Source organism: Miniopterus natalensis, chromosome 15, assembly GCF_054644295.1.
Source record: "Miniopterus natalensis isolate mMinNat1 chromosome 15, mMinNat1.hap1, whole genome shotgun sequence".
Lineage (NCBI taxonomy): Eukaryota > Metazoa > Chordata > Mammalia > Chiroptera > Miniopteridae > Miniopterus > Miniopterus natalensis.
This window is the reverse complement of record NC_142095.1, coordinates 11308869-11330832: the sequence shown is the minus strand read 5'-3', so window position 1 is coordinate 11330832 and position 21964 is coordinate 11308869. Positions and strand designations below refer to the sequence as shown.

The 21964-nt window shown below is 42.1% G+C and overlaps 1 protein-coding gene across 1 annotated transcript in view; it reads left to right on the top strand.

Moving 5' to 3' along the window:
• Positions 1-257: 257 nt before the first annotated feature.
• The window catches only part of CMTM8 (CKLF like MARVEL transmembrane domain containing 8), a 53099-nt gene continuing 31392 nt past the window's right edge, over positions 258-21964 (top strand). The window contains exon 1 of the mRNA XM_087824613.1: positions 258-415. Coding sequence (XP_087680739.1) covers positions 269-415 — 147 coding nt within the window. The 5' untranslated portion in view covers positions 258-268. The remainder of the gene's footprint in view (positions 416-21964) is intronic.

Here is a 21964-nt window from a genome sequence, read left to right as displayed (position 1 = left end):
AGCCTCCGCCGCCCCGCGGCCTCCCCCGGCTCCGGCTGCTCCTCCTACCCGACCCCACAGCCGCCCGGAGCCCGCACGCCGAGGAGCGGGGGCGCCGCGCGCTCGCGGGACACGCGCCGCAGCTGGACCGGCCCCGGCTGGTGCCCCCGCGCGCCTCCTCCCCGCGCCCGCCGCGCTCCCCTCCCCTTCGCCGGGGTCCCCCCGCCCCCCGGGCTCCCGGCCGCGCTGGGGGTCCCCGAGGAGGGGCCAGCCCGGCCGAGGCGCGACCATGGAGGAGCCGCCGCGCGCCCGCCCGCACACCGTCACCACCACCGCCAGCTCCTTCGCCGAGAACTTCTCCACCAGCAGCAGCAGCTTCGCCTACGACCGGGAATTCCTCCGCACGGCGCCCGGGCTGCTCATCGTGGCGGAGATCGTGAGTGTCGGGGCGCCGCGGGCGGGGGCGCGGCGGACCCGGCGCGCGCTCCCGGCCGGGGCCCCTCGGGGCGCGGACGGGCGCGGAGGAGCCGCTCGCTCCGCCTCGCCCTCTTCGCAGAGTGTGAAACTCAGAGACCGCCCCCCTGAAAGAGGTCCCGTCGCCTTGGGGCAGAGGCTTGTGACCCTCGGGATGTCTGTCGGGGCAGAAACCCAACTTGTTGGGCCCTGTGGGTGGCCGGTCGCGGCATTGTCCTGGGCGCAGGACGCTTGGCGAGCGAGGAGTTTATGTTAACGAGTGTCCCGGACACTTGGGGCCGCCCTTACCTGCTCTCCACGTGGGTGGCCTCCTCCCTAAAGCGCAGCTTTCCAAAGATCCGGGGAGAGGAGAGGGTTCATTCCTTTTCCTGATTATCTCCCTGGTGGTGAAGTTGAAGCGAGTCTGGAAATGGTCACTGAATAACGTCCGAGGGCCTCAGCCTCTGAGGACCGACGGGTCTCCTGCTCGGCGCTGAGGCGCGTCCTGGTTTGGGCCGGGAAGGCGCCGGGGAGGGGGCCGGGCACGCGCATTCTCCCCTTTCTGGGGGGACCGCGGGCTGAGAGGTCAAGAGATGTCCTGCGAAGTCCCAGCCCGGCCTTCATGGCTGAAAAAGAACTGGAGGCCCCTGAACAGCTAGTGGTGGCCACTGTTCATTGGGTCTTCACCATGTGCCAGGGTTTCCTGAAGCTCTTTAGGTGCCTTCTGCCCTCATGTAATCCACACAGCAACCCTACCCTGTGAAGGTGGGTTCGATTATGATCCCATTTTACATGCGAAGAAACTGAGGCCTAGAGAGGGGAAGTAAGTCACATCTGAAGGTGGAGGAGCTGGAATTCAAACCCAGGCCTGGCTGTTGCCAGGGGCCTGCTCTTAGCTGCTGATGGGCATCCCATCCAGCTGTCTAACCAGTGCCGCTTCCATGTGCATCACATACTCTCTCCTGTAAACATTTGTGGAATGAAAAATCTAGCCTGTGGGAGTAGGGAGTGGGAGCCGTGATGGAAACCGTCAGCAAAACCTGGGTACATCAGATGGCTTGCTTGTTCTTTCATCGTCTCAGACCCCACCCCGGGTCTACTGAATCAATCCCAAGTAGTCCCAGTGCACTTCAAGTTTGAGAACTGTTGGCTTAGCCCATCCCCCAGCTCGTTTCCTTAGCTGATGTTGAAGGACTTCCGAAGACCCAATAAAAAGCTAAAGGATTGGAATCACCATGTACGGCCTGGCTCATAGGAATTCAGCAGATATTTGCTGTGTGAATGAAGGAGTTGGCAGGCTCCCCTGCTCTTTCCAAGCAAACAGAAGCTAAAACAGCAGAGATGGGGCTTCTACCCTTGGGTGGATTTCGCCTGGGCATAAAGTAAAATGCCTCTTGTTTTCTGATTTATGATCAATATGCTCTATGTCCCACATTTTTTCAGAAAATAGAAAAGTGAAGGGGGAAATGTAAATTTTTCCCATCACTGGAAATAACCACTGTTGATACATTGACATGCATCCTTTTGGATTTCAATACATTTTTTAAAAAAGAAAAACATGTAAGAAAAATTACTCTTATTACTACTATAGCTGAGTTTTTATTTTATTATTTTTTAAGTCTATCTTTATTGATTTCAGAGAGAAGAAAAGAGAGAGAGAGAGAGAGAGAAAGAGAAACATCAATGATGAGGGAGTCATTGATTGGCTGCCCCCTGCATACCTCCCTCTGGGGATTGAGCCCTCAACCCAGGCATGTGCCCTGACCAGGACTCAAACCTCGATTTCCTGGATCATAGGTTGACACTCAACCACTGAGCCATACGGGCTGGGCTGAGTTTTTATTTTTGACAGAGCAACATGTGCATATGTTTATAGAGTCAAATAGTCCTGTAGGCAGAAGTGTTTCCCCTACCATCTCTACACCTACAGGTACGCGCATTCAGATCTCTTAGATAACTAAATAATGTGTTTATAATGCTGTTTCTTGATATATATTTCTTTCCAGTTTTAAGTGTTATCCATTAGCTACCTACTCTGAAAGATGAGGCTTTAGCTGTCTGGGACCACCTCTTAACCACCCCATTATTAATACGCCCCCCTGTCTCTCCCTATGTTTTGGGTTAGATCAATAACAAATGTTGACTTTAGGACACAGAGCCACTGAGTAGTCTATGAGCACTTTTCCACTCCTCCCAAATTTCTTGTTTTCCCTGGAGTTAGTAATTCTTTTCTCCCATTTTTTAGTTCTCTAGATATTTAGTCACTAATTTTACCATAGTTGTCTAAATCTCCTCTTAGGAAAACTGAGACACATTCTGAGACAAAGTGAGAGGTGTACTTGTCAGGGTCATCCTCATGACCAGCCCTCCATGGGAGCCTCTGACCTGGGCACAGCTGATGGCCTGGGGGCTCCTGCACCATCACCCCGGAGATTCCCTTCCTCCCTCTCCTGGGCTGGATCCCCTGCTTTCCATGAGCAGTGTCCTCCTGTCTTGCCATCCTCTGGGGGGACACACAGCCTCTAGTAGTTCCCTAAGAAAGGATGCGTGTGTGAACTGAGATTTACATCTTTCAAAATGTCTTGATTTGACTGTTCCACCTAATTAATAGTTTGGGTAAAGAATGTTAGATTGGAAATTGTTTTTCTTCAGAAATTTAAAAGTGTTCCTCTATTGTCTTCTAGGTATTCTATTTACTTTTTAAAAATATTTCAGTTCTTAAAAAAAATTTTTTTATAAGAGTTTGAGCCAAAACTGACAACAATTGCCAGAAAGATCTCAAATGCCTTATTTATTCTAATTCGTGATCTTTTTTTTTTCTTCTAGAAGCCTATAGAATCTCCTTTCTTCTGTAATATCACAGTCATGTGCCTTCATGTCAGTTTGTTTTCTTCCATTACACTGGGGACCTGGTGTGTTCTCTCAGACAGGAAAACTTACGTATCTTTAAGGAGATTTTTTTTTAATTTTGATTTTTAACTTTGCATTTGCTCAGTCTTTTTTTTTTTTCTGAAACTCCCTTTATACACTTTTTCCTCTATGTAGGTATTTTCTTATAGTTTTTTTCATGGGTTAAAGACCTGCTATGTTCACTTACCACACCATGAGCATTTTTCAGGGTCTGGGATCTCTCACATTATTACAGTTTTCTGTCATAGGGAAGTACTGTTTTGATTTCCTCAGTTTTCCATTATAAAACTAGCATGTTTCTAGGTTTTACTAGTGTAGCCAGTGCTGGAGCAGTCTCCCTTGCGTGTCCCTCTTTCCACATTTGTCCAGTGATTTTTATGAGGGAAAGTTCCTTACAGTAGAATTGTCGTGTCAAAGCATGCACAAATGTAAATGCACGCATTTTGTTACACATTCTGAAATTATTTTCCCCCAGAGTTGTACTGCTTTAAACTGTCATCAGAAGTGTGAGCCTTTTAAACGAAAAACATTTTCTTTTAATTAGAAGAACACTTAAAATTAAAAATGTTAAGGATCACCCTAAATGATACATTGTTTTATTGACTCTAAGATACATTTTTGTTCATATTTTAATATCTGAATCAGGATGCAGCTTACAATGGATGGTTTCTTGGATGTAATGAAATATATGGTACCACTGATTGTTTATCTGGGGGTGGGGGCAGGTTTCAAACTATTGCAGTTCCAGCCCTGAGATTAAGATAGGCCGGTCCCCCAAGAATGCTAACTTTTCTGCCTTGAAAAAACAAAATACTGAGACAAAGAACTACTAAGAACCTGACCCCCACACACACCTTGTGATGGTGGGGGGGGGGTGAAATAAGAGAGAACAGAACACAATGTTTCCCCACATTTGTTGTCAAATTTGCTTGCCCTGACTTTCTCACCAGGGTGAGTGGTAGCAGCTAACCTACTAAAACACTCTAGGCTGTGCCAATATAACATCATGTTGAAACCAAATTATAGTTGTTTCCTTTTTAAAATTTTATAACAAACTAAAAGCAGTCCAGTACTTGACCTGTGATTTGTAGGATACTGTGATCTCATAACGACCTTGAGTACCTGAAGAATAAAAGTGATTTGTTAGAAGCGGAGTTAGTGGCACCCTTCCTGTTATTGGTGACTTCAAAATGAATTATAACTTGGTTGGGGAAGGACAAATAGGGTTTTCTGAGAGCTGGAATCTAAATTACTCTATCCTGCTGAGTTCCTTTTTTAAAAAAAAAAAAAAAATGGGGAACAGTTTCTATTTCACAGAAACAATACCTAGTCTTTGTAGAAAAATTAGAAAAATGCTTGTAAGGGAAAAAAAAATGTAATTCTAGCCTTCACAGTGGTCCCTAAGGGGCGTGGTACAACCCTTTGTCTGGGAGTGGGTGGGGTTGTTGGGTTTTTTTATGGTTAGTGTAATGCCTGGAGTTTCTACTAGTGTTTAGTGCCCTGGGGGCCAGGTATGCCAAATGTCCTGAATTTCAAGGAACAGTCCCCAACAATGAAGAATTGCTTCACCAATTGCCCGTAGCACCATAGTTAAGGAACTCTCCAGTGAACCACTGTTTGCCTCTTGGAGTAAACCATTCCAGAATTTCTCAAGTGGTTATATATTATTTACCTGTAATTTTTTAAATGCAGTCACTTGTCAACTATCTTTTGTTTACTCCTTTTGTTTACTGTGGCCGTCTCTGCTGGATGTCTTCCATTTGTCCCTGAGTCCACCCCAAAGGCACACACGCACCTACTGTCTCAAGGGCTTCCCTCTGATGTCCCACCCAAAGGAGGCTGTAAGGTGAGGGGGGAGAGAGCAGGTTCCAGGTATTCATTCCCCGGACTGCTCCCTGCTGGGTCGCAGCAGGCCGGCTGTGTCCCCGAGTGCAAGGCGGCTGGGCTGCCTGGCGGCCCTCCCCACACCAGCTGACTCTGATAACTGTACATTCCCAGGTGCTGACTCTTGCCAGGTACGGCACTATCGCGTGTGGTTTGCCAGCACCCTGCCTTATAAGCAACGCCTTTATTAAACTCCGCTCAAATGACCCAATCTGAATGTGCCCAGTTTCCTGCTGAGGCCTGGTAAATTGCCTTTCCTCATCAATGATTAATTTCTTACACTATACTTAATAGCCACATAGTATTCCATAAATAGCCAGACTCCTACTGTTCACTTTCTGTTTCTTTCTTCCCTTTAACAATGTTGTAATAAACATCCTTTAAATCTTTCTGGATGTTCTTTAATGTTTTTCCTAACAATGAGTACTTAGAATTGAATAAAAGGTATATGAATATTCTTTAAAGTCAAGTTTATTGAGGTATAATGTAAAATTCACTCTTTTTAGTGTAAAGTTCTATGAGTTCTGGCATATGCATTTTTAAAAAGCAGCTTTGTTGAGATATCATTCATAGAATAAAATTGACCTTCTAAAAGTGTACCATCCAGGGACTTCCTAGGATATTCACAGAGTTGTACAACTATCATCACTAAGCTTAGAACATTTTGACACCTCAAAAGGAAACCCTATACCTTTAGTAATCTCTCCTCATTCTTCCCTTCCCTCAGCCCTTGGTAACCACTAATGTGCGTTCTGTCTCCATGTATTTGTCTATTCTGGACATTTCACATGAATGAAATCCTACCATATATATGTGGCCCTTTCTGTCTGGCTTCTTTCACTTAGCATAATGTTTTCAAGGGTCATCCATGCTGTAGTATGTATCAGTACTTCATTCATTCTATTAACAAATATTTCATTGAATGATATATATAACATTTTGTTTATCCATTAATCAGTTGATGGACGTTTGGGTTGTTTCTACATAGTGACTATTAAGAATAAGGCTGCCGTGACCCTTCACGTACAAATTTTTGTGTGAATGTATGTTTTCAGTTCCCTTGGGCATTTACCTAGGGAAGGAATGGCAGGGTCATATGGTAACTCCTTGTTTAATATTTTGAGGCACTGCTACTATTTTCAGAGTGGCTGTACTACATACATTACGAGCTCACCAGCAATATGAAGGTTCCAGTTTTTCTGTGTCCCCTCTAAGATTTGTTCTTTTCTGTCTTTTTGATCCTAGCCATGCTACAGGGCGGGAAGTGGTTTCTCATTGTGGCCTTAGTTTGTGTATTTCTCTAATGACTAATGATGGTCAGCAGCTCTTCATGTGCTTTTGGTCATTTGTATATCTCCTTTGGAGAAATGTTCATTCATATCCTTTGCCATTTAAAAAAATTACATTAATTTCTTTTATTGTTGAGTTGTAGGAGTTCTTCATATAGTCTGGGTACAAGTTCCTTATCAGATATACGATTTGCAAATATTTTTCTTCCATTCTGTGGGTGGTGTCCCTTGAGGTGCAAAGGTTCTTAATTTGAAAAAATACAATTTATGTGGTTTTTTTTCTATTGTTGCTTGTTTGTTTTTTTTATATCTAAGAAGACTTTGCCTAACCCAAGGTCACAAAGATTTATTCCTGTGCTTTCTCCTAAAAGTTGTATAGTTTTATGTCTTAAATATAAAGTTATGATTTATTTTGAATTAATTTTTTTATGTAGTGTGAGGTAGGGGTCTAAATTCATTCTTTCCCGTATGGATATGTAATTGAGCACTATTTATTGAAAAGACTGTTTTCCTCCCATTGAATTGTCTTTGCACCCTTGTCAAAAATCATATAACTTGAAATGTAAGGTTTTACTTCTGGATTCTCAGTTCTACTCCATTGATCTATATGTCTACACTGTATTGATTAGTATAGTTTTGTAGAAAGTTTTGAAATCAGAAGTGAGTTTACCAAGTTTGTTCATTTTTTTAAAAATTATTTTGGCTATTTGGAGTCTTTTGCATTTCCACCTGAATTTTACTATCAGTCTGTCAGTTTTTGCCAAAAAAGGCAGCTGGGATTTCAATGTGGATTGTGTTGAATCTGTAGATCAATTTGGCGGTTGCCATCTTAACAAAATTAAGTTTTCCAATTCATAACCATGGATGTCTTTCCATTTACTTAGGTCTTCTCTAATTTCTTTCAACAATGTTTTGTAGTTTGCAGCATACTTGTCTTAACATTTGTTTTGTTAATTTTAGTCCTAAGTATTTCATTCTTTTTTATGCTATTGCAAATGGAATTCTTTCTTTATTTCATATTTTAATTGTTCATTGCTAAATCATAGAAATCCAACTGAGTTCTGTATCCTTGACCTTATAGCCTATAACTTTGCTGACCTCATTACTTCTTACAGGTGTGTGTATGTATGCGTGTGTGTGTGTGTGTGTGTTTGGCATTATGTGTTTTTAAAGCTTTTGATATTAGTGCCAAGTTGTGCAGAAAGGTTTATACCAATTTGCATTCCCTCTAGTGGTGTTTCAGTGTGTAACAGGGCTTGTTTCTGCAAATAGTCGAACTTTCTTTTAACATTTGCCAATTTTATTGCAGGTAGAGGTACTTGAAATGAAACCAGGTTGGCATAGGCACCCACTAGTAAGAAAGAACATCAGCTAATACTTATGAGAGCCCTGGATATATGAAAAAGAGCAAATTGGGTTATTTTGTTTTTGTTTTAAATATATCTTTATTGATTTTAGAGAGAGGAAGGAAGAGGGAGAGAGAGAAACATCAATGATGAGAGAGTCATTGATCGGCTGCCTCCTGCACACCCCCTACTGGGATCAAGCCCGAAACCTGGGCGTGTTCTCTGACCGGGAATCGAACCTTGGTCTCCTGGATCCTAGGCTGATGCTCAACCACTGAGCCAAGCTGGACGGCCAAGCAAAATTGTTTTTATTTGCAGTTCTGTGATTATAAAAGTTGAATATCTTAAATACGCTTAGTAGCCATTCCTTTTTTTGGTAACTGCCTATTTTTTTTCTTCTACCTATTTGAAAAACGGGGCTCTTTCTTTTAAAAAAATTTTAAAGATATAAAGGGAGAGAAAACTTTAATGAAAATTACCTCCCAGTAGGGAAATAAGATTGGTTTTGGGAATGTGTTTGAATAGGGATGTTGCTGTTTTAACTCTTTATATTTTTATATGGTTTAATTTTTTTTCTAATGAGAATATACATATGCATTGATGTAATTAAAGAAGATTACTGCAGAGTAATGTGTTCATTGTAAAAACAAGTTTCAAGCCCTGGCCGGTGTAGCTCCGTTGGTTGGGCGTCATCCTGTGCACCGAGGGGTTGCTGGTTCGATTCCTGGTGGGGACACATGCCCAGGTTGCAGCTCGATCCCCGGTCAGGGGCGTGCAGGAGGCAGCTGATCGATGTTTTGCTCTCACATTGATGTTTCTCTCTCTCCCTCTTCCTCTGTCTCTAAAAATCAATTAAAAACTGTAAGAAAAAATAAATTTCAAATACAGTGAAAACTTAGTCTCTGCTAACCTACAGCCTTTACTCCATTCCTCATCTACCCACCCACTCTAATGTACTTACCATTCACATTTCCCCCTGACTTTTTTCTGTACATGAGCAAATATACACATAGTATAAAACACACATATAAGAATGAACATAATATATCCTGCAACTTTTTAAAATTTAATATCCTGATATTTTTCCATGTAATTTGTTGATATATAGGTTTCCTGTATATTATGGGTATTAATTTTCTCATCTCTCACTTGATATTAAGCCAGCCCAGGTTTTGGGGAATCCCTTCTTTCAATTCCACTTCTAGTTGAGCCATGATTTGAGGATACAGTTTCTAAATTATAAATGAATGAGTCAGCCACACCCTTGTGGAGTGCAAGGTGAAACAAATCCCATCTGATTGCTTCTCCCTCTTCCAAGCCCACGCATTAGATTCATGGTAACCAGCCCAGTAGGATCTCCCTTCTATGAGAAAGCAGGATATCCATTGTCTTAGTCAAGGTTCAGTTGCAAATGCAGCATCCACTCTAGCTAGTTTAATCAGCATGAGACTTATTGTACATCATTAGGTGGCTTCCAAAAATTTCGGTAGGGCTGGAGGAGCAGGCTCTAGGGTGAGTTTCTTGCAAAATCTCCTAGAATCACACCACAGAACTGGCCTGTCACAGGCAAGAAAGCAAGGACACAAGATTTGCTCTCACAGCTGCTGGGTCTTGGACCTCCATTGCCTCCATGTGTGACACATGGCTCCGAAAGGCTGCCCCCTGACTTGCCTCTCAGCCTATGAAGCTAGGGATGGGACACTGGGATTTCAGTTATAGCTGCCACATACACGCTCGCATGTGTGCGCACACACACACACACACACACACACACTGACTTTTTGGCTGAGTCTGCAAGGGGAGCACAGAGGTAGTTTAAGCGTCTTCTAGCCCATGATGTGCATTTGATTTCTAGCTACGTGACCTTTGCACAACTGACCTATTTCCTGAACTGCCATCTATGATACTGAGGAGAGTGATAATGACTTCACAGGTTAGCAGAAGATAAAATGAGCTAAAACACATGTAAACCCTATCTCAGTGGTCAATATTAGTTTATTTCTTGGGTCAATGTAGGTTTTTTTTCTTCCTTTCTTCCCTCAGTAGGTCCAGACTTTGTAGATTAATCCCACTTGGACAGGGCTGCATTTAGAATGAATGGCCGTGTCTTAGCGTCTAGTGATTTTTTGAAAATTGATTTGAGAGAGAGAGGAAGGGGAGGAGAGAGGAATGAGGAGAAGGAGAGGGAGAGAAACATTGATCTGCTGTTCCACTTCTTCACACATTCATTGGTTGATTCTTGTATGTGCCCTGACCAGGGATCATATCTGCAACCTTGGAGTATTGGGACAACGCTCTAGCCAACTGAGCTACCTGCCAGGGCTCGAGTGAGTTTTATGTTCCCATTAATGAGCGTGAACATCGAATTTAGCCTCTCTTGTCTATACTGGGGTCAGGATTAGGATCATACTTTTAACTAAAGAAAGCTTAAAGGCAACACTGAGAACTACAAAGACCTGCTTATTTTAACTCTTAGCATGATTAGTTCATTTAGACTGTGAGAGATTAGTAAAATGATCCTTCCACAATTATGAATGATGCCAGCTTTGCAGGTGCAGTGGAAAGATTTCTTCGATTTATGTTCCTGGGTAGACTTCATTCAAAGAAAGAGTAAAAAGCCTTGGGGGTGGGCCAGTTTTCCAGAGGTCTGGATTTAATGGCCTGTTTTGGAAAACATGCAGAGCTCTGACCTTGCTGCTTCTCTTGCTTTACCCTTTCCTTCATCTATCCAAAATCTAATTATAGGAGGTGCCACTTTCCAGGGGAAAAATAATTCAGAGGTGAAAGATATCTTTATTGTTGATTTATAACCTGCCTTGTTTCCAGAAAGGACTTGAGGCAAGACAGAAATCTTTAAATTGAGGTTTGAAAGGATGCACCACGAAATCTGTATTAATCAAGGATTTGACAGGCATCAGAGATCAGTTTAGAAAAGACAAACTCCGCCTGAAATACTAAACCATGAGCAGATTTGAAGGGGCATCTTGAGTACGATTCTTTAGAGACAGAAAGTGGTTGGGTTGCCTGACCCTGCACAGGGCCACCAAGAAGAGAAAATAGTGGGGACCTGTGCTAGTTCCCCTTCAGCTTTAGGTTTACTTTAAGGGTAAGACTCTGGCCTTCTGGTTTCACAGGCCGGGAAATTTCCTTAGAATTGGGGATATTTGAGGAGATCTATAGTAGCTATATTTAAGATTCTACTAGTTTATATTTCAGAAATCATGTCTGTGGTTCTTTTTAACTGTGATAAGAATCTTGAGTGGTTTCCCTCTTCACTCACACTTCAAATCCCGAGCTTATGTTCGCACTGCCCCCAGGAAGCTAATGTTGGATTTTCAAACTTCCCTTTATGTGATTAGGTTGATTTAGTGCAAGACCAAAGCTCAGTTAACTAAGTCACTGGTTAATACCAACCCGGCTGGCTTAGCTACTTGCCTGTGGAAAGGGAGCTCAGATGGGAATTGGCACTTGTGTTTCATCTCTCTCGAGATACTTGAAAAGGTTGAGCCACAGTCGTGGAGTTGCTGACTTGCATAGCTGAGGAGCAGGGAGGTGCCTTCTGCAGACTTGTGCCACACCCCCAGAACGAAGATTCCTTAAAACTTCCCTGTGTGTGAAATCTCATGCAGCACCAAGACCTGTATATGAGCTAAAGAAGAATAAAATAAGAAACTATATGCCCACCACTCGATTTAAGAACTAGGATTCTACCATATCTCCATGTCCCCTCGTGGGCCCTGCCCGATTTCTATCAAGGTCAAAGTTTTCTGGCCGTTGTTTAGCCTTGACTCTTTGAACTTCACAGAACATGGAATCACATATTTTTTTCTATGACTTGCTACTTTCATTCACCATTGAGTGTTTTCCATGTTGATATGTATAGCTGTTCATTAACTTTTAAATTAAAAAATAAATTTTTATCCTTACCTGAGGATATGTTTCAGAGAGAGGAAGAGAGAGAGAGAAACGTCAATGAGAAACATCGATCAGTTGCCAACCGGGGATCAGACCCACAACTTAGTTTCATGCCCTGACTGGGATTCAAACCCGCAGCCCTTTGGTGTACGGGACGACACTCCAGCCAACTGAGCCACCCGGCCAGGGCTCGTTAACTTTTAAAGTTGTGTTGTACTCTGTTATATGAATGTACCATAATTTGCCCTTTCTATGTTGATAGCCCCCGTTTTGCCATGTTTTAGAATGATTACGTTTCCCTTTTTATATTTCTTACCCTTTTTCTTTCTCTTATTTGGAAGTGATGCTCTGTCTGTTATTTTAGTGGACCCCCTGGCTATCTTAATTTAACATGCATGCTTAATCTGTTGATACAAGTTTAAATTAATCAGTATTTTTACCCTGCTCCAAAACAAAAACAAAGCACTCTGACAGCATCCCTCGCTGTTGATAATATTTTCTAGTGTTCATTCCTTTTTTCCACCTACAAGCTAGTCATTATAATTGTACACAGTCAACAATTTCATTTTGTCTACAGCCCCCATAGTTGCCTGACATCTTTGCTCACTGTTCCTTCTTATATCTCAGAGCCACCATCTGTTTTTGCTTTTCGAAGATCTTTTTTCTTCCTCATTCCTGAAAGGTAATTACACAGGCTATAGAACTCTAAGTTGGCAGTTATTTTTTTCTCCATTCGTTGAAGGTGTCATTCTTTTGTCTTACTGGTTTCCATGGTCACTGTGGAAGTTGGCAGTCAAATTGCAATTTGTCATTCCTTTTTAATTTAGCTGCTTTTGCTGTTAAAATTGCCTTTTCTTTGTACACAGCAGTCTCATTATGATATGTCTGAGGACTTCTTTTTATTTGTCCTGTGTTTAGTTGGAATTCTTGGACTCAATTATTGATCTTTCAATAACTGGAAAATTTCAGACATTATCTCGGGAAATATTGTCTTTCTCATTTTATTTCATCTCATTCTGAAGCTCTAATTAAATATGTATTAGGTCCTTAGATTCTATCTTCCGTGTCTTTTAAATGGGTAATTATAATTATTTATTTATTTACTTATGGCTATTATAGTTTTCATTTTAATAATTCTTTCATTAGCTGTTTAATCTATTCCTTCCATTTTTAATTTCAGTTCTCTTACAGTTCTAGAAATCCTTTAACTTGTTCAGATCTACTGTGCTCTTAGCCTTCACAGACTCAGCCCCAACCCAAATGAGAGAATGAGCATGGCTCTGAATTGAAAGGGATAGTCTCTCCTCTCTGTTCATCTCCAAGACTTAGCGCTGTCATCTTGCTGTTCCCTCCGGACAGTGAGTTAACTTCATATCTACCCTCACTTAGAAGGGGTAGCCTTTTAAGATCGCAGCTTTATATTGGGGGGGGGGGGGGTTCCTGTTAGACTTTTCACCTTGGCTGGGCCTTTGGCTTTCATTATCTTCCACCATCCAGCACATTAATGGAAGCTTGCAAGGAATTTGAATACCAGTTTCTGAAAGAAAACATATGAACAGCCACTAAGGGCGTGAAGAGATGCTCTGTATCATTGCCTTCTGGGAAATGCAAATCAAAAGCTCAATGAGATGCCACTTCACACCCAGTAGAATGGCTATAATTAAAAAGATAAAAAGATAGACAATAACAAGTCTTGGTGATGACATGGAGAAATTGGAACCCTCATGTATTGCTGTTAGGATTGTAAAATGGTGCAGCTGCTTTGCAAAACAATTTGGCAGTTCCTCCAAAGGAAAAGCAGAGTCAGCATATGACCCAGCAGTTTCATTCCTAGGTATATACCCCTCCAAAATTTAATAAAACATGTATTTATACACATACACGCACACAAAAACTGTACATGAATGTTTATAGCAGCATTCTTCATAATAATATTCATAAAAAGTGGAAATAACTCAGATGCACATCAACTAACGAATGGATAGACAAAATAGTATACCCATACAATAAATTGTTTTTTGGCAATAAAAAGGAATAAAGTACTGATCCATGCTACAGCATGAGTGACAGTTAAAAACATTTGCTAAGTGAAAGAAGCTAGTCACAAAAGGCCACATATGATAGGATTCCATTTATATGAAGTGTCTAGAATAGGTGACTCCATAGAAACTGAAAGTAGGTTAATGCTTGCCCGGACTAGGGGTAGAGAGAAGAATGCAGAGTGACTGCTAATGGGCACAGGGGTTTCTTTTGGAGGTGATGAAATGTTCTGAAATTAGAGCAGAGCAATGTGAATATACTAAAAAAAAATCACTGAATTGTGCACTTTAAAAGGGTGACTTTTATGATATATGAATTAGGTCTAAAGCTTTTTAAAAATGATGGAAGCTCAGTGTCCTCAAGAGGTTCAACCAACTCCCAGCATGAAAACTGGCTTTGGCATTCAGCTACTCCCCAAGATCCCCATTTTATTTCATTTGTGGCCTCTGAGGATTCCTTCTTTTCATGCCAGCTCACAACATGTTTTAAAATGTTTTATATTTTATTTATTTGTTTCATTTGGGAGAATACTGAGCCTGCCATATCACCAGAAATTGAAGTCAGGATCCTTTTCATTTTTAATCTAAAAACGTTCAAGTTGCTAAGGAAAATGGAAAGAATGACATCATGAACTTCTTCGTTCTCTGTGATTTCTCAAATGCAAATATCCTGCTTCAACCTTCCTCTCTCCCTGCCTGTCTACTTAATATTTTTGTGGAGCTATTCAAGAGTAGGTTACAAACACCATAGCCCCTAATACCCTGGGTATTTTAGCATAAATCTCCCAAGGACAGAATATTCTCCTGCGTAACCACAGTATAACCATCAAGTTCAACAAATTTTATCCTTGATACCAATACAGTTCGTATTCACATTTTACCAGTAGGCCCAATAACATCATTTATATTCACTTTTTCCCAAGATGTAGTCCAGGGTCACTCATTACATTTGGTTGTCATATCTCTTTAGTGGCCTTTAACCTAATTCCTCAGTCTTTCTTTGTCTTTCAAGACCTTGACAATTTTGAGGAATCCAGGGGAGTTATTTTGTGGAATGCTCCTCAAGTTGGGCTTGCCCGATAGTCCCCTTGTGAGTAGATTCAGGTTATGGTGTTGTCAGGAATATTACTAAGGTGATGTCCTCCTTAGCGTGGCATATCAGGAGGCACCGGATGGTGACGTGTCTCGTGATTAGTGAATCTAACCCGAATCCCTTTTCTGAAAGCTAAATATAGGCACATTTCTGAGCAGAAATGACAGAATTTGTAGTCAAACAGATCTGGCTCTCAGCCTCACCCTGGCTACTATTACTAGCTTCTGATTGTAAACAAAATATTTAACATTTTAAAGTTGTTTGTAAAAATATATCTAATAATACCTACATCTTGAGATTATTGAAAAATTAAATACCAATTCATGCAAATCGTTTAGCATGGTGGCACAGTAAGAACTCACAACTCTTGTTTTGGGGGGAGGTGGGCTTACCCAAGTGTCATACAGGCCTCCCTGTCCCTTGAGGGTGTTGGTGATATTGCTCAGAATCTCAGTATCTCTGTATTAGGTGCCCAAAGGCCTCCCATATATTTCTGTTAATTTGCAAAGAGCCAGTGTTCTCTTGGTCTTCTCTGCCTTCTCACCCACCGCCTCTGCCCTTTGCTATTGCCCATCTCCAGTGTCCATAAGGAGCCCACTTGCCCGAGGGTTGGGTTAGTGTTAGGTATTGCCCAATGACGGGGGCAGAAGTTCTTGGCAAGTGCAGACAGACCTCCCACTCCACTCCTCCACTCTTGTTTTGTTTTGTCACCTTCCCTCTTGGATTGCTCACCCTCCTCACCTCCAAATCCTTCCCCCTCTCTTATGCAGAGAAACTCTTTCCAGCCCCCACCTTCAAACTTGGGTATCCTAATGCAGTGAGGGTCCCACAGCACCAAGGCTCCACTCTGAACCAAGGACCAACTCCTCAGAAGGCAGATGGTGTGATAAATAGAAACCTCTTTTCCTGTAACATGATTGTTTTTATTCTGTTCATTGTGCTACTTGTGCAACAGTAATGCCATGGTGTTCCTCTTATCTTTATATCATCTGTGAGGATAGCACGTGGTTTGAACCTGTATGAGCAACACCTTGACAGAGTTACTGCCCTGCTGACAATTAGAGCATTGCTTGTGGCTAACCATGGACTTCTGTATAGACCTTTCACCCAAATTCCTGGGGAGAAAGACGGGCTTAGATGAAGTTGTATAAGCTGGGGCCCTGCACAGTGCTGATGCCACTTAGGTTGTTTTTTTGTAACCTGTCTCATCGGTGGGTCCCACGAAATGAGCATCGGATGTTGCATCTTCTGTGTGTTATGCCACCTCCCACTCTTCTCCAAGGAGCGGTTTGTCTGGGTGAACTTGTTTGGTGAGGCTACCAGACCTTCCATATGAAACTGAGGGATGTCTTTTTCACCTTCGTGGGGGATTTTTTGCATAAATGGGTGACACTTCCACAATTCTGTTGTCCATCCCTGTCTCATGAGAAATTGATCTAATAAAGAACGGGGAAGGGAAGAAGGAGACAGTGTTTGCTGTGGTACAGGCCATTGGTATCTAGGGAGACTCACGTAGTGAGGGAGCAGGCAAGGAAAGACCCCGTGGTTGTCACTGCTGCTGACCTACGAGCTTCGGCAGTCAGCTCTCCAGGGGAGTGGAGCTGCTCTGGGCACCGTATTTGAGGGAGATGAGAGTTTGTAGAACTGTCTTGTGTTGCCCAGACTTGAAGGACCCTAATATCTAGTCACTGTTATCATCTTGAATTATGTTAGTTGTCCAAGTGAAAAGTCTTTGTTTCAGAGAAGCTTGTGGAACAGAAATGAGACGGTCCCCAAACCAGTTTTGTTGACTTGTATAGTGTTGAAAATCAGAATTAGCTGTCAGTATTTAAAAGTCAGATATTATAAGGAAATCTAGATTTCCATGTTCTCTTGGAAAATTGGACAAATGCACCACATTGGGCCCACAATCCCTCATGGCAGTAATCTTTGGAGGCCAAGAAATAGCTGCCATGTCAGAGTGTTGGTCAAGATGCATGTCTGACTCTTGTAACAAAGACCAAAATAGGTGGTTTTAAACAAGGTAAACTTATTTTTCTCTCATTTTACAGTCAAAGCAGTAGTTGTCCAGAAGAGAGATGATGGCTCCATAGTGCCAGAGGCCCAGCTGCTTCTGTCTTGTTTTCTCTGACCTTTACCATGGGTTCCACCTTGTGGTCCCAGGTGCCGCCTTGTTTTCAACTGTCATGCTTGCTCCAGTCTGTAATAGGAAGGGGAAGGGGAAGGGGAAGGGGAGGGGAAGGGGAAGGGGAAGATGCATCCCTTCAAGACCCAGCCTAAAAGTTGCATGTATCATTGTGTCTCATGTTCTGTTGGCCAGAACGTGCTGGTGTGACCACGTTGGGCTGCAAATAAGGCTGGGAATGCATGGTCTCCATCTTTATGGCCATGTGAATAGCTAAAACCCAGTTCTTACTAAAGGGAAGTGAGAGTGGGTGGTATGGACAACTAGAATTCTATACTGTGAGTGGCCTTGCACACATCTGTTCGCTGCAGCCCTGGACACACTCTCATCTTCTCATGACTGAGTCCCAGGGTCACTGCCATCCGTTGCATTATGTCTGATGTGTTTCCTTCACGTATGTTACCTGCTTGCTTGAATTCTCAGCTGTGCCCTGATAATCTCTTTCAACCTACTTCTGTGCTCTTACACAGTACTTTCTGTTGCCTCTGTTTAGAATTCCCTTCCCTCCCTTACAGGCCTGGCAAACTCCTTCTCAGGATGACTCACCCCCCTCCTTCCTTTTCCAAATTGAATTCTTTCTTCTTTGTCTCATCTTAACACATAAACTGTTAATTTTACATAATGCCTTTTTGTTTGCTTACCTTTATATGTCTAATGCCTGGCAAAGCACTTGGATATACACCCAGAACTGCAGTCTCAGAGACGCCTGAGGAGGGATAGCCAAGGAATGAAGGCAATCCACACAGAGGCTCGAGTGCACCATTAGTTTAGGGCCAGAAAACGATGCTCTAGATTCGCTGAGGTGCCTATGGTGTCTGTTCTGGACCTCCACTGGTAGATATTCACTGGGTGTTTCATTTATGGTCCATTTCTTCCTAAAGAAGATTTGAAGTAGCTTTATGAGTGTGTATAACTCCCCACGCAAATATACACTTAGATTTAGCAAATAGAAGTTGGGGGGAAAGCTAGCCTCAGAGAATAGGAGGAAGCGGGTAAGTGATCCCTGAGGACTAAGACAGGCCCGGGATGGAGGGTCATGTGCAGCCCGATGCTTTCTGCCAGCCAAGTGCCAGGAAGAGAGGCTGGGGGTCCTGCCCCCGGCTGCCATTGCATCTTGCTGTATCACTCTCACAGTTTTTTCCCTTAGCCATCACGTTGTGTTTTTTGTTTGTTTGCTTGTTTTTTGTTTGTTTTTTTTTTTAATATTTTTATTGATTTCAGAGAGAGGAAGGGACGTTGTGTTTTTCACTGAAACATCTAAGTAACTGATCCTACAGCATGACTTTGAGAGTGGATATAGGACTTTATAGGACTTTCAGTAGACATTCTAGATGATCCCTGCCTGTCTCCACCACCGGCCTGGGATCACAGCGCAACAGAAGCCATGGACTGTGTCTAGTCATCTTCATACTCCAGGACCTGGAAGACAGGAGGAACTTGATAAATATGTCCTTGAATAAATGACCGGTATTATGGTTCCCCTTGCTGGAAAGGAAGAAGCCAGTCAATTATTTGAAGGAGAACTATTTATTTTTGTTTTACTGGCTCCGTGTTGAGAGTTCTCTCGGGTGGGTGGTCAAATGAGAAATGTTGAATGGCGTCTTGGGTCTCGTTCTCAAGAAAACTTGGGAGAAACTTCAGACACAGGATTCATGTGGCTTTTCCTTGCTGAGGGGAATTTGGAAGCCGGACACTGAAGGGCAGGTTTAATGGAGGAGAGTCTCAGAGGCCCCAGGCGACACAGTCTAGGTGGTACCTTCTGATCAGCTGACCTGAGCCAGGAATGAAGCTTAGGGTCGTCGGGAGTATGGGGAATAGCTCCGAGCTGTTCCAGCTTCCAGGCAGCAGTGGGTACACGCTGGAGGTGGTTCACTTGGGAGTTATGTCAGATAGAAATGAAAAGCAGAGACCTTGCATAGGATTATATATAAATATATACCTTCAGAAATGGTTGAAGATGTCCTGGCCTGGTGGCTTAGTTTCTTGGAGCAACGTCCAGTACACCAAAAGGTTCCCCGTCAGGGCTCGTGCGGGAGGCAGCCAAAGGATGTTTCTCTCTCACATCAATGTTTCTCTCACTCTCCCCTCCTTCCTTTCTCTCTAAAAATCAATAAAAACATCTCCTCAGGTGAAGATTTTAAAAAGGGGTTAAGTTCACGTAAACTCTGCCGACGAGTTAAGTGTGTGTGTCCGTATCAATGTCCAGGTTTTAATAAAGTGCTCTAGTGTAAGATGCCACTGTTGGGAGAAGATGGGGGATGGGTACAGAAAACCTCTCGGTACTATTTTTGCACTTCTTAGAAGTCTATAATTAATTCAAAATAAAAAGGATTTTTGTTTTTTAAAAGCAGGGACAGTGGAAACAGTGCTGGCTCTCCTCCCACGCTACCCTGTGCTGAGTGGTGACTGTTCTCTTAGCACTTATCTGCCTATTTGCTGTCTGCCTTTCTCTCCTTGCAGATATAAACTCCTTGAAAGCAGAAACTGTATCCATTTTGTCTCCTGCTAAATTCCTCGGGCCCTAGCACAGTGCCTGGGACCTATTGTTATCCTCAAATGTTTGAATGAAGTTAGCACAACAGAAGTCATGAATCAACTGCATGCAGGAGCCAGGGAGGCTGCATACATGAGCAAAGCAGGCTGGTTATAATGCAGCTCGGAGCAGTGGGTCTGTGGTGAACCAACGACCACAGCTTCCATGTAAAGGGGGCACAGCGACCTGGCTACAGGTGATTGTTGCCATGGAGAAATGAAAGGCTCAGTGATAGCAGATCTTCTCATTTTTCAGAGAAGCCATAAATCTGAATTTTAATACAAAATTTTCTTATTAACCGTTCTTAAAACGTTCTCAAACCACTGTGTTTATTGGTGGGGAAGTAAAATTGTACTGCCACTGTGGACAACAGTATAGCAGTTCCTCAAAAAATTAAAAATAGAATTACTGTATGATCCAGCAATTCCACTTCTGGGGATATAGCCAAAAAATTTTTAAAGTAGGGTCTCAAATTTGTATCTCATGTTTGTATGCCTATGTTCATAGCAACATTAATCATAATAGCTAAAACATGGAAGCAACCCAAGTGCCCGTTGACGGATGAATGGGTGGCAGAATGTGCTATATACATGCAATGATATAATAGGTAGCCTTAAGAAGGAAGGAAAGTCTATTATGGCTATAATATGGATGAATCTTAAAAGACTTTATGCCAAGTAAAATAAGTCAGTGACAAAAAGATAAATACTCTATGATTCCATTTCTAGGAGGAACTAGAGCAGTCAGAATAATAGAGACAGAAAACAGAATGCTGGTTTCCAGGGGCTGTGGGGAGGGAGAGGTGGGAGTTATTGTTTACGGAGTATAGAGTTTCAGTTTTACACAATGAAAAAAGTTATGGAGATGGATGGTGGTGGTTTCACAATAATGTAAATATATTTATTACCAGTGAACTGTACACTTAAAAATGACTAAGATGGTAAATTTTATGTTGTGTGTATTCTACAACAATTTTTTTAAATTGGGGGGAAAAGCAACACTATATTGATCAACACTGTGTGTGCTATTCAGAATTGGCCATTGGTCCTCAAGTTTGAGAATGAAGCCCACTGTATACTCTGTGGCCTCTAAGACAAACTCTGATGGCATTTCCCCAAATGAGTAGGAAGCCAGGGAGCTTTCAGGGAGCCATGTGTCAGGAGGGTTCTTGGAAGAAGTGGCCTTTAAGCATGGATAGTAGAAAAGAGGGGAGAGGTCCTTCCAGGCTAGGAGGGGTTGTATGAGAGGAGACAGAATGTACAGTAAGTGCTGAACCCAGTGAATCTCAAAATATTAGCCAAAGTAATAATATCAACAGTGATACCAATATGCTATTAATGGAATATTAACAAGAAAGCTAGCCTGACTGAAATGGATGGATAGAGAATGTGGGATCAGCCACTAAAAACCTCCAGCAAACATCATATGTAATAATGAAACTTTAAACACAGTTTCTTCTAAAATCAGGAACATAAGGATGCTCACTGTCACCATTTATATTCATCATAGTACCAGAGGCCCTAACCAGTGTAGTAAAACAAGAAAAAGAAATAAGAACTATATGGATTGGAAAGAAAGAAATCAAGCTGTCATTATTCATAGTCAATATTATCGTCTACAAAGAAAATCCAAGAAAATCTACAAATGATTAGAATTATGGTGTTCAGCAAGGAGTGAACACCATAATTCTAATCATTTGTAGATATAAGATTATAATACAAACATCTATTCTATTTCTGTACACATGCAATAAATAGTTTGCAAATATAATTTTTAAAACTCACAATATATGTGACCTTCATGGAGTAAAACTATGAAACTTTATTGAAAGATAAAGATCTAAAAAAATGGAAAGCTATACCATGTTCATGAATGGGAAGCATCGATATTGTAAAGGTTGTCAATTCTTTCCCAATGAAATGCATTCAAAATAATTACAATCCGAATAATAAACATTTTTCATGGGTCAGTGTAAGGTATGTGTAACTTAAGCTGCTTCTAAAATATGTTGTATGTGAAATAGCCTGAGGCCAAATTTAGAGGGCTTTGGTACTAGAATTTAGATCTGATCTAATATGGCAGTGTTGCTTAGGCTGGGGTCAGTGTTTATAGTTTCAAGGATTTAAGCTTTTTATGTGTGTTATTTTAGTGTTAAAAGCGAATTCTCGACATTCTGAATTTGCCTACCGGCTGCCAGGGCACACACTTGTGTACATGTTTACAGTCACCTTGGTGCTGAATTGTAGTAATATGTCACGGGGCTGATGACAAAAGAGCAAGCCGATTGATTATATAAGTGTCTAGTTAGACCAAGTGCAGGCCAACTAATGTCATGGTC